Source organism: Notolabrus celidotus, chromosome 23 (genome assembly GCF_009762535.1).
Source record: "Notolabrus celidotus isolate fNotCel1 chromosome 23, fNotCel1.pri, whole genome shotgun sequence".
Taxonomy (NCBI): Eukaryota; Metazoa; Chordata; class Actinopteri; order Labriformes; family Labridae; genus Notolabrus; species Notolabrus celidotus.
The window spans coordinates 8227362-8242789 of NC_048294.1; the positions used below are offsets into that span (position 1 = coordinate 8227362).

The 15428-nt window shown below is 38.6% G+C and overlaps 1 protein-coding gene across 1 annotated transcript; it reads left to right on the plus strand.

Annotated features, from left to right (window-relative positions):
• Positions 1–852: 852 nt before the first annotated feature.
• Positions 853–14817, plus strand: faah2b (fatty acid amide hydrolase 2b). The gene is made up of 11 exons (XM_034677250.1): positions 853–1108; positions 4552–4634; positions 5302–5438; positions 5648–5857; positions 7411–7530; positions 7622–7757; positions 10782–10899; positions 10991–11110; positions 12661–12772; positions 13612–13797; positions 13897–14817. Exons 1-11 carry the CDS (start codon positions 920–922, stop codon positions 14070–14072), a joined length of 1587 nt encoding a protein of 528 aa, XP_034533141.1. The 5' UTR covers positions 853–919; the 3' UTR covers positions 14073–14817.
• Positions 14818–15428: the final 611 nt, after the last annotated feature.

Below are 15428 nucleotides of genomic sequence, written 5' to 3' on the forward strand. Positions count from 1 at the left end.
CTTTGCATGGCTTACAAAAACTATAAAAATATTAAAAATCTTTTTCGTTATTGTTTTTTTCTCTAATCGTATGGGTTGTATTTGTTCCCCTTGCTGTGTGAAATAAATTTTTTTTGTCAGTTGACCATTTTAATTTCATTTTTTCAGTATTCTTTTGTTCACCACAAGTTAAAAAATTATATATAAGTAATACACAACCAACAAAGAGAAAGAAAAAAATAAATAAAATACTACTACTACTACTCCTACTGCTACTACTACTACTACTACTACTACTACTACTATTATTATTAATAATAATAATAATAATAATAAACAACACAGTTTATCTAACTTAAGGGAAGATAAACATAAGAAAATAACAAAACAAGGCAAATAAAGAGTGTTAGTAGATAGAAAAAGAAAAAGAAATGCACAAAAAGCATTCCTATTCCTCTTGGTGATGTTTAGAGATTAACATGTAACAATAATAATAATAATAATAATAATAATAATAATAATAATAATAATAATAATGAGTATAAACATAAGAAAATAAATGTAAATAATAATAAGATAAATAAACAAAGAGTGTTAATAAACAGAAAAAGAAAAATAAATAAATAAAAAGCATTCCTATTCCTCTTGGTGATGTTTAGAGGTTAACATGTATAGGTTTCAATATCACTATATTACTTATAATAATCATACATGATGTACAATAAAAATAAAGGACAGATTAATTGAACATCAGATATCATCAGTCGTCTTCTCCAGTAATGGTTTTGGTTAAATCTATTGAAAACATTATTTTGAAAGCAGAGCATTAAAGTTCCGGTTCTCACCTGTGTTGCCTTCACGTAGCACCTATATAAACTGCATGTTCACTGTACATGCTGCTGTTCAAGCAGAGCCTCCCTCCCCCTGACTCGGCTCAAACATGGCTCTGAGCCTCGGAGAAATGCTGAAGTGGGTGATCTTCAAGGTGGTCACGGGCTTCTTCTACATGCTCTTTAAGATGTTCGCACCCAGTAGATCTGATCTGGTCGGGAAGAAGGTCCCGCCCGTCAGCGACCCTCTGCTGCTGGTGTCCGCGAAGCAGCTCGCCTCAAAGATCCGGAGAAAAGAGGTGTGTACCCGGTCAGAGAAACCCACAGCTGAGGCTGGATAAACAACATTTAGCTTGTCAAATAACTAAAAACTTCTCACTGAACTGGAACAGGTGTATGTTTGTTTTGAATCACTAAAGTTAAACTCACAGTTGCATGTTTGTGTTTACATCTGTACTGTGTTACATAATAATAATAATAATAATAATAATAATAATAATACTTTATTTATATAGCACTTTTCAATACAAGTAACAAAGGGCTTTACAGTGGCCAATAAAAGAAAGAAGTGCAAAGCAAAATGAAGTGATAAAAAATAAAATGAAATAAAAAGTTAAAAACCATACATACTTAACTCAACTCAACTTTATTTATACAGCACCTTTCATACATAAAAACATGCAGCCCAAAGTGCTTCACAGCATAACAGAGAGACAGAAAACAACAGCAATGGTAAAATTTAAAAAAGGCATGATTATAAATAAAATACTTAAAAATAAAATAAAATCAACAAAGTAAAATTAATAATATAAGTAATAGTGGAAATCAAAGTAAAAAAATAAGGTAGTGTTAACAAGATCAGATGAATACACGATTTAAATAGATAATTAAATAAGATCAATATATTTTAAAGTAATGCTAAAAATAATAATGAATATAATAATAAAATAATATAAAACTGACCTTTAAAATCAGAGCTAAAATGAAATAAAATCACACAATAAAAGCTTTCATGTAAAAATGTGTCTTGAAAAAAACCAACATGTAACTTTAAATACAAAACAGACAAACTGAATATAACATGCACAAAAAACAATACAAAACAATCAAGTAAGTGTATGCAAAACAATAGCAACACAAATTATTCATAAAAAGGTGTACAACCTTGACAAAACAAACTCATTTAAAAATGTTTTTGGTAATGTTATTTTCCATTACTGACAAATAAGCATAATCCTTGTCACCTTCATTCCCAGCGCTTTTGTACATCACTAATTCAAACTATTCTGTGCTTCTGTATATACTTTATTATTATTTTATTTCATATTTATATCTCATTTTATTCCTTCTTTCTATTAATATTTGACTTCCTTACATACTGTAATGACTGAATTTCCCCCCTTGGATAAATAAAGTATTTCTGAATCTTAAAATTAAAAAAATAAAAGTGTCTTGAGTAATGACATAAAACACAGGACTGACTCTGCAAGTCTGATCTCCTCTGGCAGGCTGTTCCAGAGTGTAGGAGCCCTGACTGAAAACGCCCTGTCCCCTTTAGTTTTCAGTCGGGTCCTTGGAACAGCTAACAGAGCACTGCCAGAGGATCTCAGACTGCTACAAGGTTTGTAGGGGGATAAAAACTCAGAGATATACAGAGAGTCCATGTAGTGCTTTAAAAGTCAATATAAGAATCTTAAAATCAATTTTAAAGATAATTTCCAATAACACACCTTATTAGTTGACACCTGTAGAACAACAGCACCTTATCTGCTTTTTATCTGAATAAAATTGTGTGATCTCATAAAGAACAGCTGCTCTGTAACTGTCCTGCAGCCATTAAGCAATCACTCATTTAATTGAGTAAACACCTGCCACGCACAGGTATGACTTTGCATGTAGCTCGCTCTGTATAAGGCAGTATCAGTACTTGAGGTTCAGGGATAGAGGCTGCACAGATCAGTAGTTGAGCAGGTGTTGCTTTCAGGTACAGATAAAACATCTGGTCCATTAATTAAAGAGGTTTTTGTGCACTTTTATCCTGGGAAATGTAAGCACATTAATTTTTTTTCTGATATAAAACCTTCAAAATTTGCAACTTTTTAACTATATATTTCAAATTCCAAACAAAGTTATTAATGGGTTGATAAAAAAAATAACCAGCACACAAATCTACCTCAAAATATTAATATTTATACATTTAGAAAAATATTTTTTTAACATTTTTTCCGAGTTTAGCAAAAACTTGGTTTTTTTTACATTTATTTGTATTTTATATTTTATAATAATACATTTACAAACACTACAGACATGTGCTCAAACAATTACATATACCATAATTAATAAAAGAGACAAAGAGGAGAAGAAAAATAATAATAATGAATTGGATTTAACTCATGTCAATATATAAATAAACAAAAATATGTAACCATTCAGATGTTAAAGCTGCTGTTGGTAGGAATGGTGTAAAAAAATGTTAATTTTTTTCTGCTGGGTTTGTAGAAAAGGTCATAATACCCATCAGTACTCATCTGTAAGTGAAGTAATTTGAGACTATTGCGAAATCTCTGCGTTTTCCAATACCTTTGTATCAAGCAATGTTATTATTCCCCTTGTTCCCGTTATGGCGGACCAATCATAGCTAATCTCCAATCCTCTGTCCTGATTGGTTAAGGGGCGGCCCCTACTACGTCCTCTGATTGGTTATGAGTCCGGCATTATCATGACTCCACACGCCGATCTGTGTAGGGGGGCTAAGAGGAAATCTGGTTGGGAGGGATAGTGTTGACTTTCAAAGTCCCTCTCTTTAAACAGATGTTTACTCTATGACTACCAACAGCAGCTTTAAGATGTCAACTTTCCAAGAAACTCATTAAAAATGTCTGCTGTTTAATTAATTTTTTGTTATCAATCAATGTAAGGAGTTTTTAAGTGTAGTTTTAGTTCCTGTAAAAAAAATCAGGGAAGTAGGGGGTGCTAGCTAAACTTGTTCTAAAATGCCACGCAGCAGCAGGACTAGCGAGCACACCACCAAACACACCCATTTGATGCCATCATTTTTAGCCCCTCCAAAATTGTTTTTTCTTTTAAGCCAAAATTAAAATAATACATTTTTTATGCCTATCAACAGCTACGCCTGTTTGAGAGCACCAAAGAGGATCAGTGCGCTGCTAGCTTAGAGTGAAACAAGGCGAAGCTAACAACCTGCAAAATGTTAGCAATTCTGTTTTTTCTAATCACGTTTTAAAACTGTACATTTTTATATTTATACTCCACATTATGAAACATAACACCGAAATGAGGAGGTTAATCTTAAATTGATTTGAAATGAGTTAGTAGTGTGAAATTAGAGGTTCTCTGCCGCTCTAAGGTAGATGTGAGGATGCTGCTGCTATCATTATTTTAGCTTAATAATCCTTCAGTTCACTGAGTGAGATTAAGGATGATAGCAGTCTTATTACATAATATAGTTTCCAGCTGTAAGACAATAAGGACTGTGTATATTATTTTAGTTTCACTAGTATAAAGAGGTATCAGCCAGTACTCAGATTAAGGTATAGCTTGGAGGGAAAATGGTTTCGGAAGATATCTACGACAAACCTGTTTTATAGTTCACCTGCAGGCATGTACTGTCTGTACTTTTTTGTCCCCAAATCTCAAATCTGGCTGTTCGACTTGTTCCTCCGCTCTGTGATTTGTATGATTTTGTATATGTACTGTAGTCTATAACGTTGTATTCCTGCAGGTTACAAGTGTGGAGGTGGTGCAGGCTTACATTGACAGGATCCAGGAAGTCAACCCTCTTCTGAATGCCATCGTAAAAGAAAGGCAAGACAGATTTTGTTGAATTAAATTTGCTGTCAAGCTGCAGAACCTGTTTGATTTATTAGTTCACCAATGGACAAAAATGAGCCTGCAACTATTGGAGCAATCAAATAATCATTGTACCGTATATTTTCTGATTCAGGCTGATCATTTGATCATTTACTGCATACTTTGTGCTGCTAATGATGGTAAAAACTGCACAACTGGAGCTACATTAGTACCTTTAACTTTGCCTATATAACTTCATTCCTGCACAAAATGTTCTGCCCTAACCTGTCAAATTTGACACACCTCCCTTATATAACTTTACTTCTGTAGGAAAAAAAAGAATTCACCCTCATATGTCAAATCTGACAGATTTTCCAACTTCAGCGTTTTTACGTTAAATTATAGTCCTTCAGTGCCTGAGGGGGGTATCTGTGTTAAAGTGAAGTAAAGGTTCAGACGCTGTGACAGCAGATTATCTAGAGTATGTTCACTGTCATAAAAGCATCATCAGTCACTTGCAGTGGATGGGGAACTTGACACTAGCAGGATCATGACCTCTTTAGAAGACTTACAAAAATATCTAGAAGTTGTTACTCAAAAGCGTGAAAATCAAATGAAGACTTTTTACTGCCTCCTCTTCTTTTTTATTTTTAATTTGTCAAATGATCTTTATTCCTGTCAGGTTTGATGCGGCCCTTCAAGAGGCGGCCCTGGTCGACAAGCTGATTGAGGAGGAGACCGGAGGAGAGGAGGTTCTCGAGGACCGCTTGCCTCTGCTGGGAGTCCCTCTCTCTGTCAAAGAGTCGTATGCTGTTCAGGGTAAAGTGCCAGAAATCTGATCTCATGTCAGTCACTTAAAACCAGGCCCTTTACCTTGATTATATACTGCACATCATATAACCAGTAAACAAGCCTCTGGTAACATATATGCACCCACACCTCTGTTGAGCAGAGAAATTTGAACTTCCCTCAGACTGAGACGTAAAGAAAAGTATTCAACCAACTTGGAATGCCTCCCTCTCTTGCAGGTATGCCTTACACAGGAGGTCTGGTCTTCAGGAAAGACATTGTAGCCACGGTCGACTCTCCTCCTGTGGCCTGGCTGAAGAGAGCAGGTGCCATCCCGATTGGTGTCACCAACACCCCTGAGCTGTGTATGTGGGGCGAATCCCACAACCACCTGTACGGCATCACCAACAACCCATACGACCTGTCGAGGACAGCAGGAGGGAGCTCAGGTCAGAGAATCCTGTTGTTTAAATTCAGGTTCAAAGCTAAGAAGCATTTATTCAGAGCAGCTTATTGTTGAAGTGTCTTTGTCTCCAGAAACAGCCTGGTTGGCCTGATAATCATATTACAGCACACAACAGACTCACACACACAGAGGCTCTGCTCCTCTGCCTTTAAAGAGGACCTGCTCTGATTTTATTTTTCAAAAGGGTTTGAAGTCTTTCCTTGGTAAGCAGACAGCTGTGCCAAATCTAGTGGAGTCACTCACATTAGTGGGCTTCAGCTCTGAAGATGAAACACCAAGACAGACAGACGTGCATTAGGTTAGCAGCTCAAAGCTGAATTAGCCTTTACCAGGAAAGTTCACCTGTCAGCTGATCTGCATTGTTGGTAATGTAGTTATCAGGTGACCTGGAAGAAGAACAGCTGATGCAAATTTGCATAATCAGCTGTTCACTTTACATTATCCTGTTATTTTCTGGGTGCCGACCAAGCGGCAACCTCCGGTCTAGAAATATGAGTCCAATGCGGAAGTGCTAAAAACTGCAGTTCATCGAGGATCCGCTTGAGGATGGCTCTGGAAGTACCGGAAACCACATACACACCAATCTTTACAGCAGAAATAAACATGTTTACAGCCTGGTACAAAAGACGAGTGTAGTCTGGATCGATAATTTCTCGATCGGCACACACTGTAAGGAGGGAGTGATTTTTTTTCTAACGCAGCAATTTCAAAGATATTTAGATTGCGAGTCTTCCAATGGGAAGAGTTGTTATGTCATAGTGCAGTTGAATGTGTAAATGTACAATGTGCAAATTTTGAGGTAGTCCATTTTATTGTACTGTTCATGTCCAATATCAAGATCCTTCATCATCCACGCATATTTTTCAGCATGCAAGTCAGAAATCTAGTGTGTGCTGTGGTTACAATCACTTCTTAGCGTCTGCGTTGTTAGCTGCAGCGATCAGGGGCCTTATGTGTTTGAGGTTATCCATTCATCAAACTGTCACCTGAACTCAAGGATGAGAGTTGGCTTCTGATGGTCAAAGGTCAGACTATGTGTGCTCACATGTACCATTCTTTAAAGTAACGCATTAACAACTTATGGATGAAATTATATCACAACTAGCATTGACTTCCACCAAAGGAACCTTGGTTTTACCACAAGGTTTAAAGGTCAACTTTAAAGGGAAATTATGATGACCAGAAATCTGGACATCATCTTTCTCTTAATGTTTCTACAAGAGCTCAAAATGCTTGCAGGAAATTTGATCACATCTGGTGTGTTTTTATTTTCGAATCGTCTCTAAACTTTTATCCAAACTTGGCCAAGAATACTTTTTTTTTTTTTGCGCACAGTTTGAGAGTTATGATCTCTACTTTAGATGTGATTTTCTAAAGTTACCAAGGGATCTGTAGTACTAACTGTAAAGCCATTATAAGACAAAGAAATCCTCAGACAAGGCCGATCTCTCTCTCAGCTGACCTCAAAGGTGCCTCTCAGATCCTTCAACACATCCGTCCTCCGTCTCTTTACATTCCATCTCCTCCATCTCTCAGGCGGGGAGGGCAGTATCCTGGGCGGAGCGGGCTCTGTCATCGGCATTGGATCCGACATCGCTGGCAGCATCCGTATGCCGTGTTTCTTCAACGGGATATTCGGCCACAAAACGACTCCTGGTGAGAGCAAAGTCACGTTAAAGAAAAGTCAAACATCAAAGACTCTGAGGCACCAGATTTTTAACATGTGATGTGTGATTGGTTCCTGCAGGCGTGGTGACCTCTGAGCACCAGTACCCTCCCAGCACCGGCAGACATGAGGAGTATGTTAGCAACGGTCCCATGTGCCGCTACGCCGAGGACCTGCTGCCAGTGCTCAAAATCATGTCAGGGCCCAACGCTCACATGTAAGTAACATGATAGTGTGTGTCGCTCGGGGGTGAGAGGAGGGGGGTTTACAGAGAACCTTTTGTTCTCACACATGACCCATCATAGATAATGTCACGAGAGTGGCTTACTTTCAGGTAGAAGAACTCGTTCTTTAGAGGACACGTCGAAATGTTCAAACTGCGTGTGCACAAGATTGTTAATATGCAAATATGGCAGTCATCAGTCTGTTCGTGCATATCTTTAAATTTACTTCAGGTGTTTATCTGCACAAATAATACTCACACTCTGCAGACTCTGTCCTTGCTCTTCTTTTTATTCTACAAAGTTGAGATGAAAAGCAAAACATGTAGTCTATTTCCTAAATTTCTCTGAGTTTTTTTCAGTTTTGGGTTTCATGCCTGTCTAGCAGAGCAGGTTGGAAACATAATGTTTAAAAGGATTTTTTCCTCCTGGTCCCCAAACCACAGGTGGAACTACAGTTTACGATGCTTTATTTACAAAAAGTTAACAAAAAATGAAGCAAATAATGACTCAAAGCCCAAAACAACAAACAAAACAAACAATCTCTGTGAAAACGCTGACTCATCCCGTGCAAAAGAAACAGAACTACAAGACATGGAACAAAGCTAACTCTCTAACTCTCTAACTTAACGTAAACAGGAGAAAACGGGTCCAAAAGAAAACGGCAGCTCAACCCAACAAACTCTCAAATGTCACAAAATCCATATATGGAAAAAAATCCTGATGCAACAACACACTATCACAATTTGAGCAAAAGGTTTAGAGTTTGAGGACTGAACGAGAAGATGCTGCAGTCAGTTGAGACGTCGATCTGCTGATCTCTTTGAATCCAAGGACTCTGACAGCCAGACCAATCCAAAGATGCCCCCTCCCGGGTAGCTAGCTCCATCCCTCCAACCCACCTCCTGACAGACACAAAGCTCCACTCACAGACAGGAGCACTCACCACAACACAAACACAGGGTGCACAGTGAACAGCATTACAAATACAAAGTTTGACATGACCTTTCAGAAGCTGCATGCTGCAGGACGGTGGTTCTTCACTAATATAATAATAATATGATACTCGGTGGAGGCAGATGTGTGTCCAACATGAGTCTGGTCCTGCTCAAGGTTTCTGCCTGTTAAAGGAAGTTTGTCCTTGACCTCCAGTCAATGCAGAATGCAGCAGCCAGAGTACTAACACATAGTCAAACAAACGGTCATCACATCACCCCGGTACTTAAATCCCGTCACTGGCTCCCCGTCACCTATAGAATCCAGAACAAAATTCTCACACTTACTTACAGATCCCTACAGGGTCAGACTCCAGAATACTTGTCAGAACTCATTCACCCCTACCAGCCCCCCTCGCCCACTCAGGTCCAACATGTTACACAGAGCATTCCAGGATGTAGCCCCAAGGCTCTGGAACGCTCTGCTGATATCCCTGCACTCTGCAGAATCTGCAGATGTTTTAAGTCTACATTTAAAACCCACTTATTTAGGGAGGCTTTTAGTTGATTCTTGTAGAACTTATAATGCTTTTAAGGATCATGTAACCTCTGGATTTTTATGTTGCCTATTGGTTTTATCTTTCTTTCTGCATGTCTTGTCATTGTAAAGCACTTTGTCTGTGAAAAGCGCTATATAAATAAAGTTCACTTACTTACTTACTTGCCGTTGTAACTTGCTAAATCCTGCAAAGTGCTCTGCTCATGGTGGATTAAGATGAGATCAGACTGAGTCCTGTCTGTAAGATGGGACTGGATCTGATCCTGTCTTGATGTTGGGTCTTTGTTAATAATAGAACACAGAGTACGGTCTAGACCTGCTCTGTATGGAAAGCGTCTTGAGATAACGATTGTTGGGATTGGGCGCTATATAAATAAAGATTGATTGATTGGTCACTTCAGTTTTTTATGACATCTGAAATACTGAAGTTTCTGTGTCGTAACATGCTAGTTAACACATTAAAAGCTGATACAAATCAATATTTAATATGGTTTATTTTGATATATGAGATAGTAAAATATCACATTTTGGATATTACATGTTGGTGAAATCATAAAACCTCCCAAAAAATGAGCAAAATCATACACAGTGTGATCCGAATACTTTGATTATATTCTGTGTTTTGGTACATTTCTGCATCATCTTTAAACTGCAAATTCAGTCTTTGAAGTTTAGGAGTTCTTGAAGCTAGCCCGTGCAGTTTTTAGTTTTACCTTCAGCTGTCAAGAACCAGTGAGTCAGGCAAAGCAAAAAATCTAAATCCCTGCTTTCACGCGTCTTGAAGACAAACTCCTCTGGGCATGTTTAAGATGAACAGGTGTTTTGCCGTTACAGGACTATGACAGGTCTGGACTGCTCTTTCGCTTCTCATTTCAAATGCCATAAATTCTCTTCAAATTCCTCGTTCCTGAGAATCACTTTGGTTTTGCAAATTTCTGTCTGGGGGAAAGGTGAGACTGTGACGGAGTTACAATGTTACAATGTCATTTCGCAGACACTTTTATCCAAAGCGACGTACATACGAGAACAAGAACAACACAAGCAAAGATCTAGACAAGAGGAAACAAGATCAGTACGAGTAACAAAGTGCTTCAAGTCCATTTGGGTGCAGGTACTGCCAAGCAGTGTAAAGGCAATGCACAAAAGTAAATAAGGATTTTTATTTTTTATTTTTTTTCTCTTATTAAAATAAGGAACATCTACAATGAAGCAACCAAACAATTTAAGACCTTCCACTATCATCATCAACAATTAACATCACCACAATAATGACCAAAGTACCAAGTGCCGGGTCATCCAAGAGCTGAACACAGATTCTCAGAGTAGAGCAGGACAGTGCGAGTCAACTGTAGCTGGAAGACATGATCTGCCACTGGGGACAACAGTGGAGAATAGTCTAGCTAAGTGCATAGTGCTTCCTAAAGAGCTGGGTCTTTAGCTGTCTTTTGAAAGTAGAGAGGGACTCTACAGATCGAATGGAGTTGGATTTGCTGAAACTTAAAAGATGTTCGGTTGTTTGTCCGCAGGCTGAACTTAGACGAGAAGGTCGACCTGAAGACGCTGCGGTTCTTCACCATCCCTCATGACAGTGGAGCTCCTCTGGTGTACCCAGTCAGCAAAGAGCTCGTCGATATCCAGAAGAAGGTTTGTGTGCATCCATTTTTCAGACTTCTTGGAGAAACTGTGTCTTATAAAGATGTTTTAAGACTCCACAATCCGTCCTAATGCTCTCCAGGTGGTGGAACGTCTGGAGGAAGACCTCGGGGTGAAAGTGGAGGTGGTGAATTTCCCCGAGCTCCGCTACAGCGTCCAGATGTGGAACACCTACATGGGACTCCCCGACAAGAATGGAAAGGTAGGTTTTGCCAGTTATGGCTCAGCAGAAAGTGAGTGTTTCAGTAAATTTCCTGCTAGTAGAATGAAGATAAACAGGTAAGACGGAGCTGACTCAGGACCTTTTGTTACTGCGATGTCAAGGCTATCAGTCCAACGCCGTGTGAAAGAAACCAGGCCAGTCTCAGACACAGCACCTATTGTCCTCAGCTGCTAAGAAATGCTGCACTAGTCTGTTTAGCAGAAGTGAACACACAACCACACTCAAACACACACATAAAAGTAGTGTTTTTTCTGCATTTCAAATATTTCTATTTTTGACCAAAGTTGTTGTTTCTATATGAAGTTTTTCTGACGTCAAATCGTGCAGACGATAAACTTTCAAAGAGAAAGTGTTTTTCTGATACTTTGTTTGCATTGTTTCTACATGTTGTAAGATTATTCTGGGAATTATATATCATGCAATTGTTTTACTTGAAAGCCTTGAGCTAAGACAATACACTTCCTGTATAAGTAGGTGATAAACACAGGTGAGCTCTACCGGAGCGATGTGGATGTGATTTAATTCGATCATAAAACCTGATGTTACTCTTCATTTATCAGGAAAGTATAATGACTACAACCTCTGACTGGAGTCTCTGTTATCGATGAAACAAACATACAAGAACATCTGTGAGGTTATCACACAGATATGAAACATCTGATGCCTGTACGCTGCGTTTTTATAAACTCTGATTAACCCTCCTGTTATCTTGCGGGTCAAATTGACCCTTTTTAAAGTCTATTTTAGGCAATATATGCCTTCCCAACCAGCTAAATGCAGCATCAAAATCTGGGCAGCATGTGACAGAAGAGGAGTCGTGTTAATTTATCAACATCACTTCATAAAAAAAAATAAAAAATTCAAAATGTAAAAAATAATAAACAAAAATCAATGTCATGTCAAACTATTGTATTTATATTTAGGGCTTTCTAATGTACATATAAAAAGTTTTAACATTAATTTTAATGGAAACGAGTGAGTTATCCTCATTGAACCATGATCTGTGAGAATTAAAGAACACCAATGGACTAAATCTTGATTTAAATGGTTAGTAATGGAGTTAATAATTAGTTTAAAAAATGTTTATTTTCTGAGGTTCTGACACTTTTGGATAATTGATTAGCCTCGGGTCAAATTGACCCAGGAACATTACTGCTGTTCCAGAGAAACAAACATAACGTAGTTAAGGGCGTGATTTCATTTCAGCGTTCGATTTCATTTAGCAGACGCTTCTGTCTGGGAGTAAGTACAACACAAGCCAGGGTCTAGACAGCAGGAAACGACATGCCACAAAGTGCCTCAAGGCCAATCAGACACACAGGTGATAATGTGCAGTGCCACACAATGCATAGGACACGTCTTTCCACTTGTGATCCGATAACCATAACCACTTGTTAACAGCAGATGTAAAGAGGGTCTTATAGCAGAACAACAACTTGGCAAATTAAATCCGTTGTATAATCAGATAAAAAAGTGTACTTCTTCGGACCTTAAAAACCAATAACACAGTTTTTGAAATGTCCTTGCAGGCACCGGAGCCATTTTATGACATTTTGGGAGAACCAGGACACCCTGTGAAGCCTATGTGGGAGCTGCTGAAATGGATATTGGGAAGATCAACTCATACCTTTGCCTCTATCGGTAAATCCATTTTAATATTGAGACTATTTTCATTTGTAAAATGTTTTGACAGATGCATCATTACGTTTGTGAAGGCTGATTAAACTGAAAATACTATCAAACCATAATCCTTTAAATGGAAAAAAGAAAGTGTAAAATAACTGGCTATTTTTTTCATTTATAAGGAGACCACACATTTTTGAAATAATTGAAGAATTAAATTCCAATTTTGTTCTATTTATTTTTCTAACAACTCAAATACTTATATTTAAACAGCATTTTTATTTAGCGATTCCTACTGAGCTTAGGGACGGCTTCTCAAAGACGTATCTGGGGGGGTGGCACACCCCATGAAACCCAATTGGCCACCATAGATGCAATCCCAAAATCCTACACCATGACTTTTGGCTTTTTGCCTTGTTTAAATCAACCATTTGGGCCGTGTTGAAACAGACAGACTCTAGCTTCCTTTTCATTTTAGTGTAGCACATTTCCTTTTGTTAGTGACTCTGAATATTAATCGTCATTTTGAGTTTTTACAAAATCAAGCTCAAGAAGATTTGTATTTTGCCCCAGTATTTTTCTTTTACTTTTTAAAGTTAATTTGAAATAAATGAAAGGTACCTGCACTCTAATTAATTGAAAACTGTCAGGTAATTCATAAATGTAGAGTGATGATGTGTTCATTTGATACTATACAGCCCTTACAAACATTACAGGAAATATTAAAAATGAACTTTCTGTACAAAAATTATGAGATCTATTAAAAAAACATAAATGGGAAAACCAGCACTAATGAAACAACTAAAGCATAAATGAAGTATAAAAGACATGACAGTGTGTTTGTGTCACATTTTCAGGTCTGGCCCTGCAGGAGATGACTAACTCCAAACCCTCAAAGTTCATCATCCAGCAGAAAGAGAAGCTGCAGAAGGATCTGGAAGAGCTGCTGGGGACTGATGGTGTTTTTCTGTACCCTACTCATCCCAGGGCTGCTCCAATAACCCACCACCCTCTCTTCAGACCCCTCGACTTCGCCTACACGGGTCAGCCTTACTTCTTATCTTTTTCATTCTCAGCTCATCATCCACCAGCCTCCAGCTCAGTGTCAAACCATTACCCTCCATCTTCTCCTCTCCCTCCAGGTGTTATAAACGTTCTCGGGCTGCCGGTCACTCAGTGCCCTCTGGGTCTGAATGAGGCCGGTCTCCCCATCGGTGTGCAGGTTGGTGCTGGGAAGATGCAGGACCGCCTGACTCTGGAGGTGGCTCTCTACCTGGAGAAGGCGTTCGGAGGCTGGAAGGAGCCTGAAGCCGCCTGAAACCACAAAACACAGACACACGAACACACACACACACCAACACCTGACAGCCATGACCAAATCTCCAGACTGGAGCTGAACAGATAGAAGAGAATGTTGAGAGCCGCGCTGCCTGTCGTAGTACACATAGGTACTATCCGATTGTTGAATGTGAGCGTTTAAGAGATTACTTTTTCATGAATGAATAAGAGATTTTATCTTTTTAGTGGTTTAGATGCTGCTCATGAGCACAAGCTTTAAAAGTAGATTTTTGTTTAGCAGAAATATATTAAATTGCACATTCCCTTTATCAACAAAACTGTTTTATTACCATGTAGATCAACTACTATTTCAATTTGAAAAGATCAGCTCACGTCAAGACGAAGCTTTCAAACGTCCCGAACACTCACACACGTTTCCTTTGTTCAAACTCAGCTGAGCGTTAGCTGCTGTTACCTGACTCTATATACATTAAAGAATCATAAAGGTGTAACCTGATCCGGCACGTAAAGGTGCAACTAATCCAGGGATGACAATCATGTAGTGGTGAGAATAACAGAACACCTGTGTGGATGTTTACTCTGAATGTATAGGGAGCGTTGCTAAAGATACAGTGAAGTGATGCAGGTCAGAAGACATAAAGAAATGGTTCAATCCACTTACAGAAACGTGCAAAACCTAAGCTGTGTGGTAATGTTGCATAATGGTGCCTGTTTTCTGCTGCAAACTGTTGTTTCAGACGATTAAAAGAGAAAACATGTCCGAATCTTTTTGTCGTTTGTGAATTCTTTGTTTTGTTTTTTTAAAGCCTGTACTTCTAGAAATGCAATTACATGACAATGCAAGTAAAGAAGAGGCCGGAGATTAGATGCAAATAAAGGACGAGTTGGTTCTCGTTTGTTAAAACTTACAGCAATTATTAATGAAAGAGGTTTTGTTGGAAATTACTACTTTCCTTTTTTTTAAGTTATGTTTTTGGGGATTTTTTTTCCTTCTTTTTAATTGACCAGGAAAGCTATACAGAGAGACAGGAAATATGGGGAGTAGAGAGTGGGGGAAGACATGCAGCACATTATATTGGCTGGGAGTCGAACCTGCGACCACTGCGGCGAGGGCTGTAGTCTCTGTACATGGGGCAGACGCTGAGACGCTAGGCCAACATCCCCCTGGAAATGACTATCTTCTAATTTCGTGCAGCTTTTTTGGGAAATTTGCTGATTTGCATTCTTGCTGAGGGTTGCTAAAGAGATTGATATTAGTCTCATGTCTGTGCTTAAAGCTGCTGTTGGTAGTCGCAGAGTAAACATCTGTGAGAGAGGGACTTCGAATATCAACACTATCCCCCCAAGCAGATTTCCTCTTAGCCCCCCAACACAG

Bases quoted from the DNA above. Each gene is read 5' to 3' on its own strand.
- faah2b (XM_034677250.1), top strand. From the start codon at position 920: ATGGCTCTGAGCCTCGGAGAAATGCTGAAGTGGGTGATCTTCAAGGTG. The intron at 12,773-13,611 runs GTAAATCCATTT...TCACATTTTCAG, and splicing joins TCATACCTTTGCCTCTATCG to GTCTGGCCCTGCAGGAGATG. The intron at 13,798-13,896 runs GTCAGCCTTACT...CTCTCCCTCCAG, and splicing joins CCTCGACTTCGCCTACACGG to GTGTTATAAACGTTCTCGGG.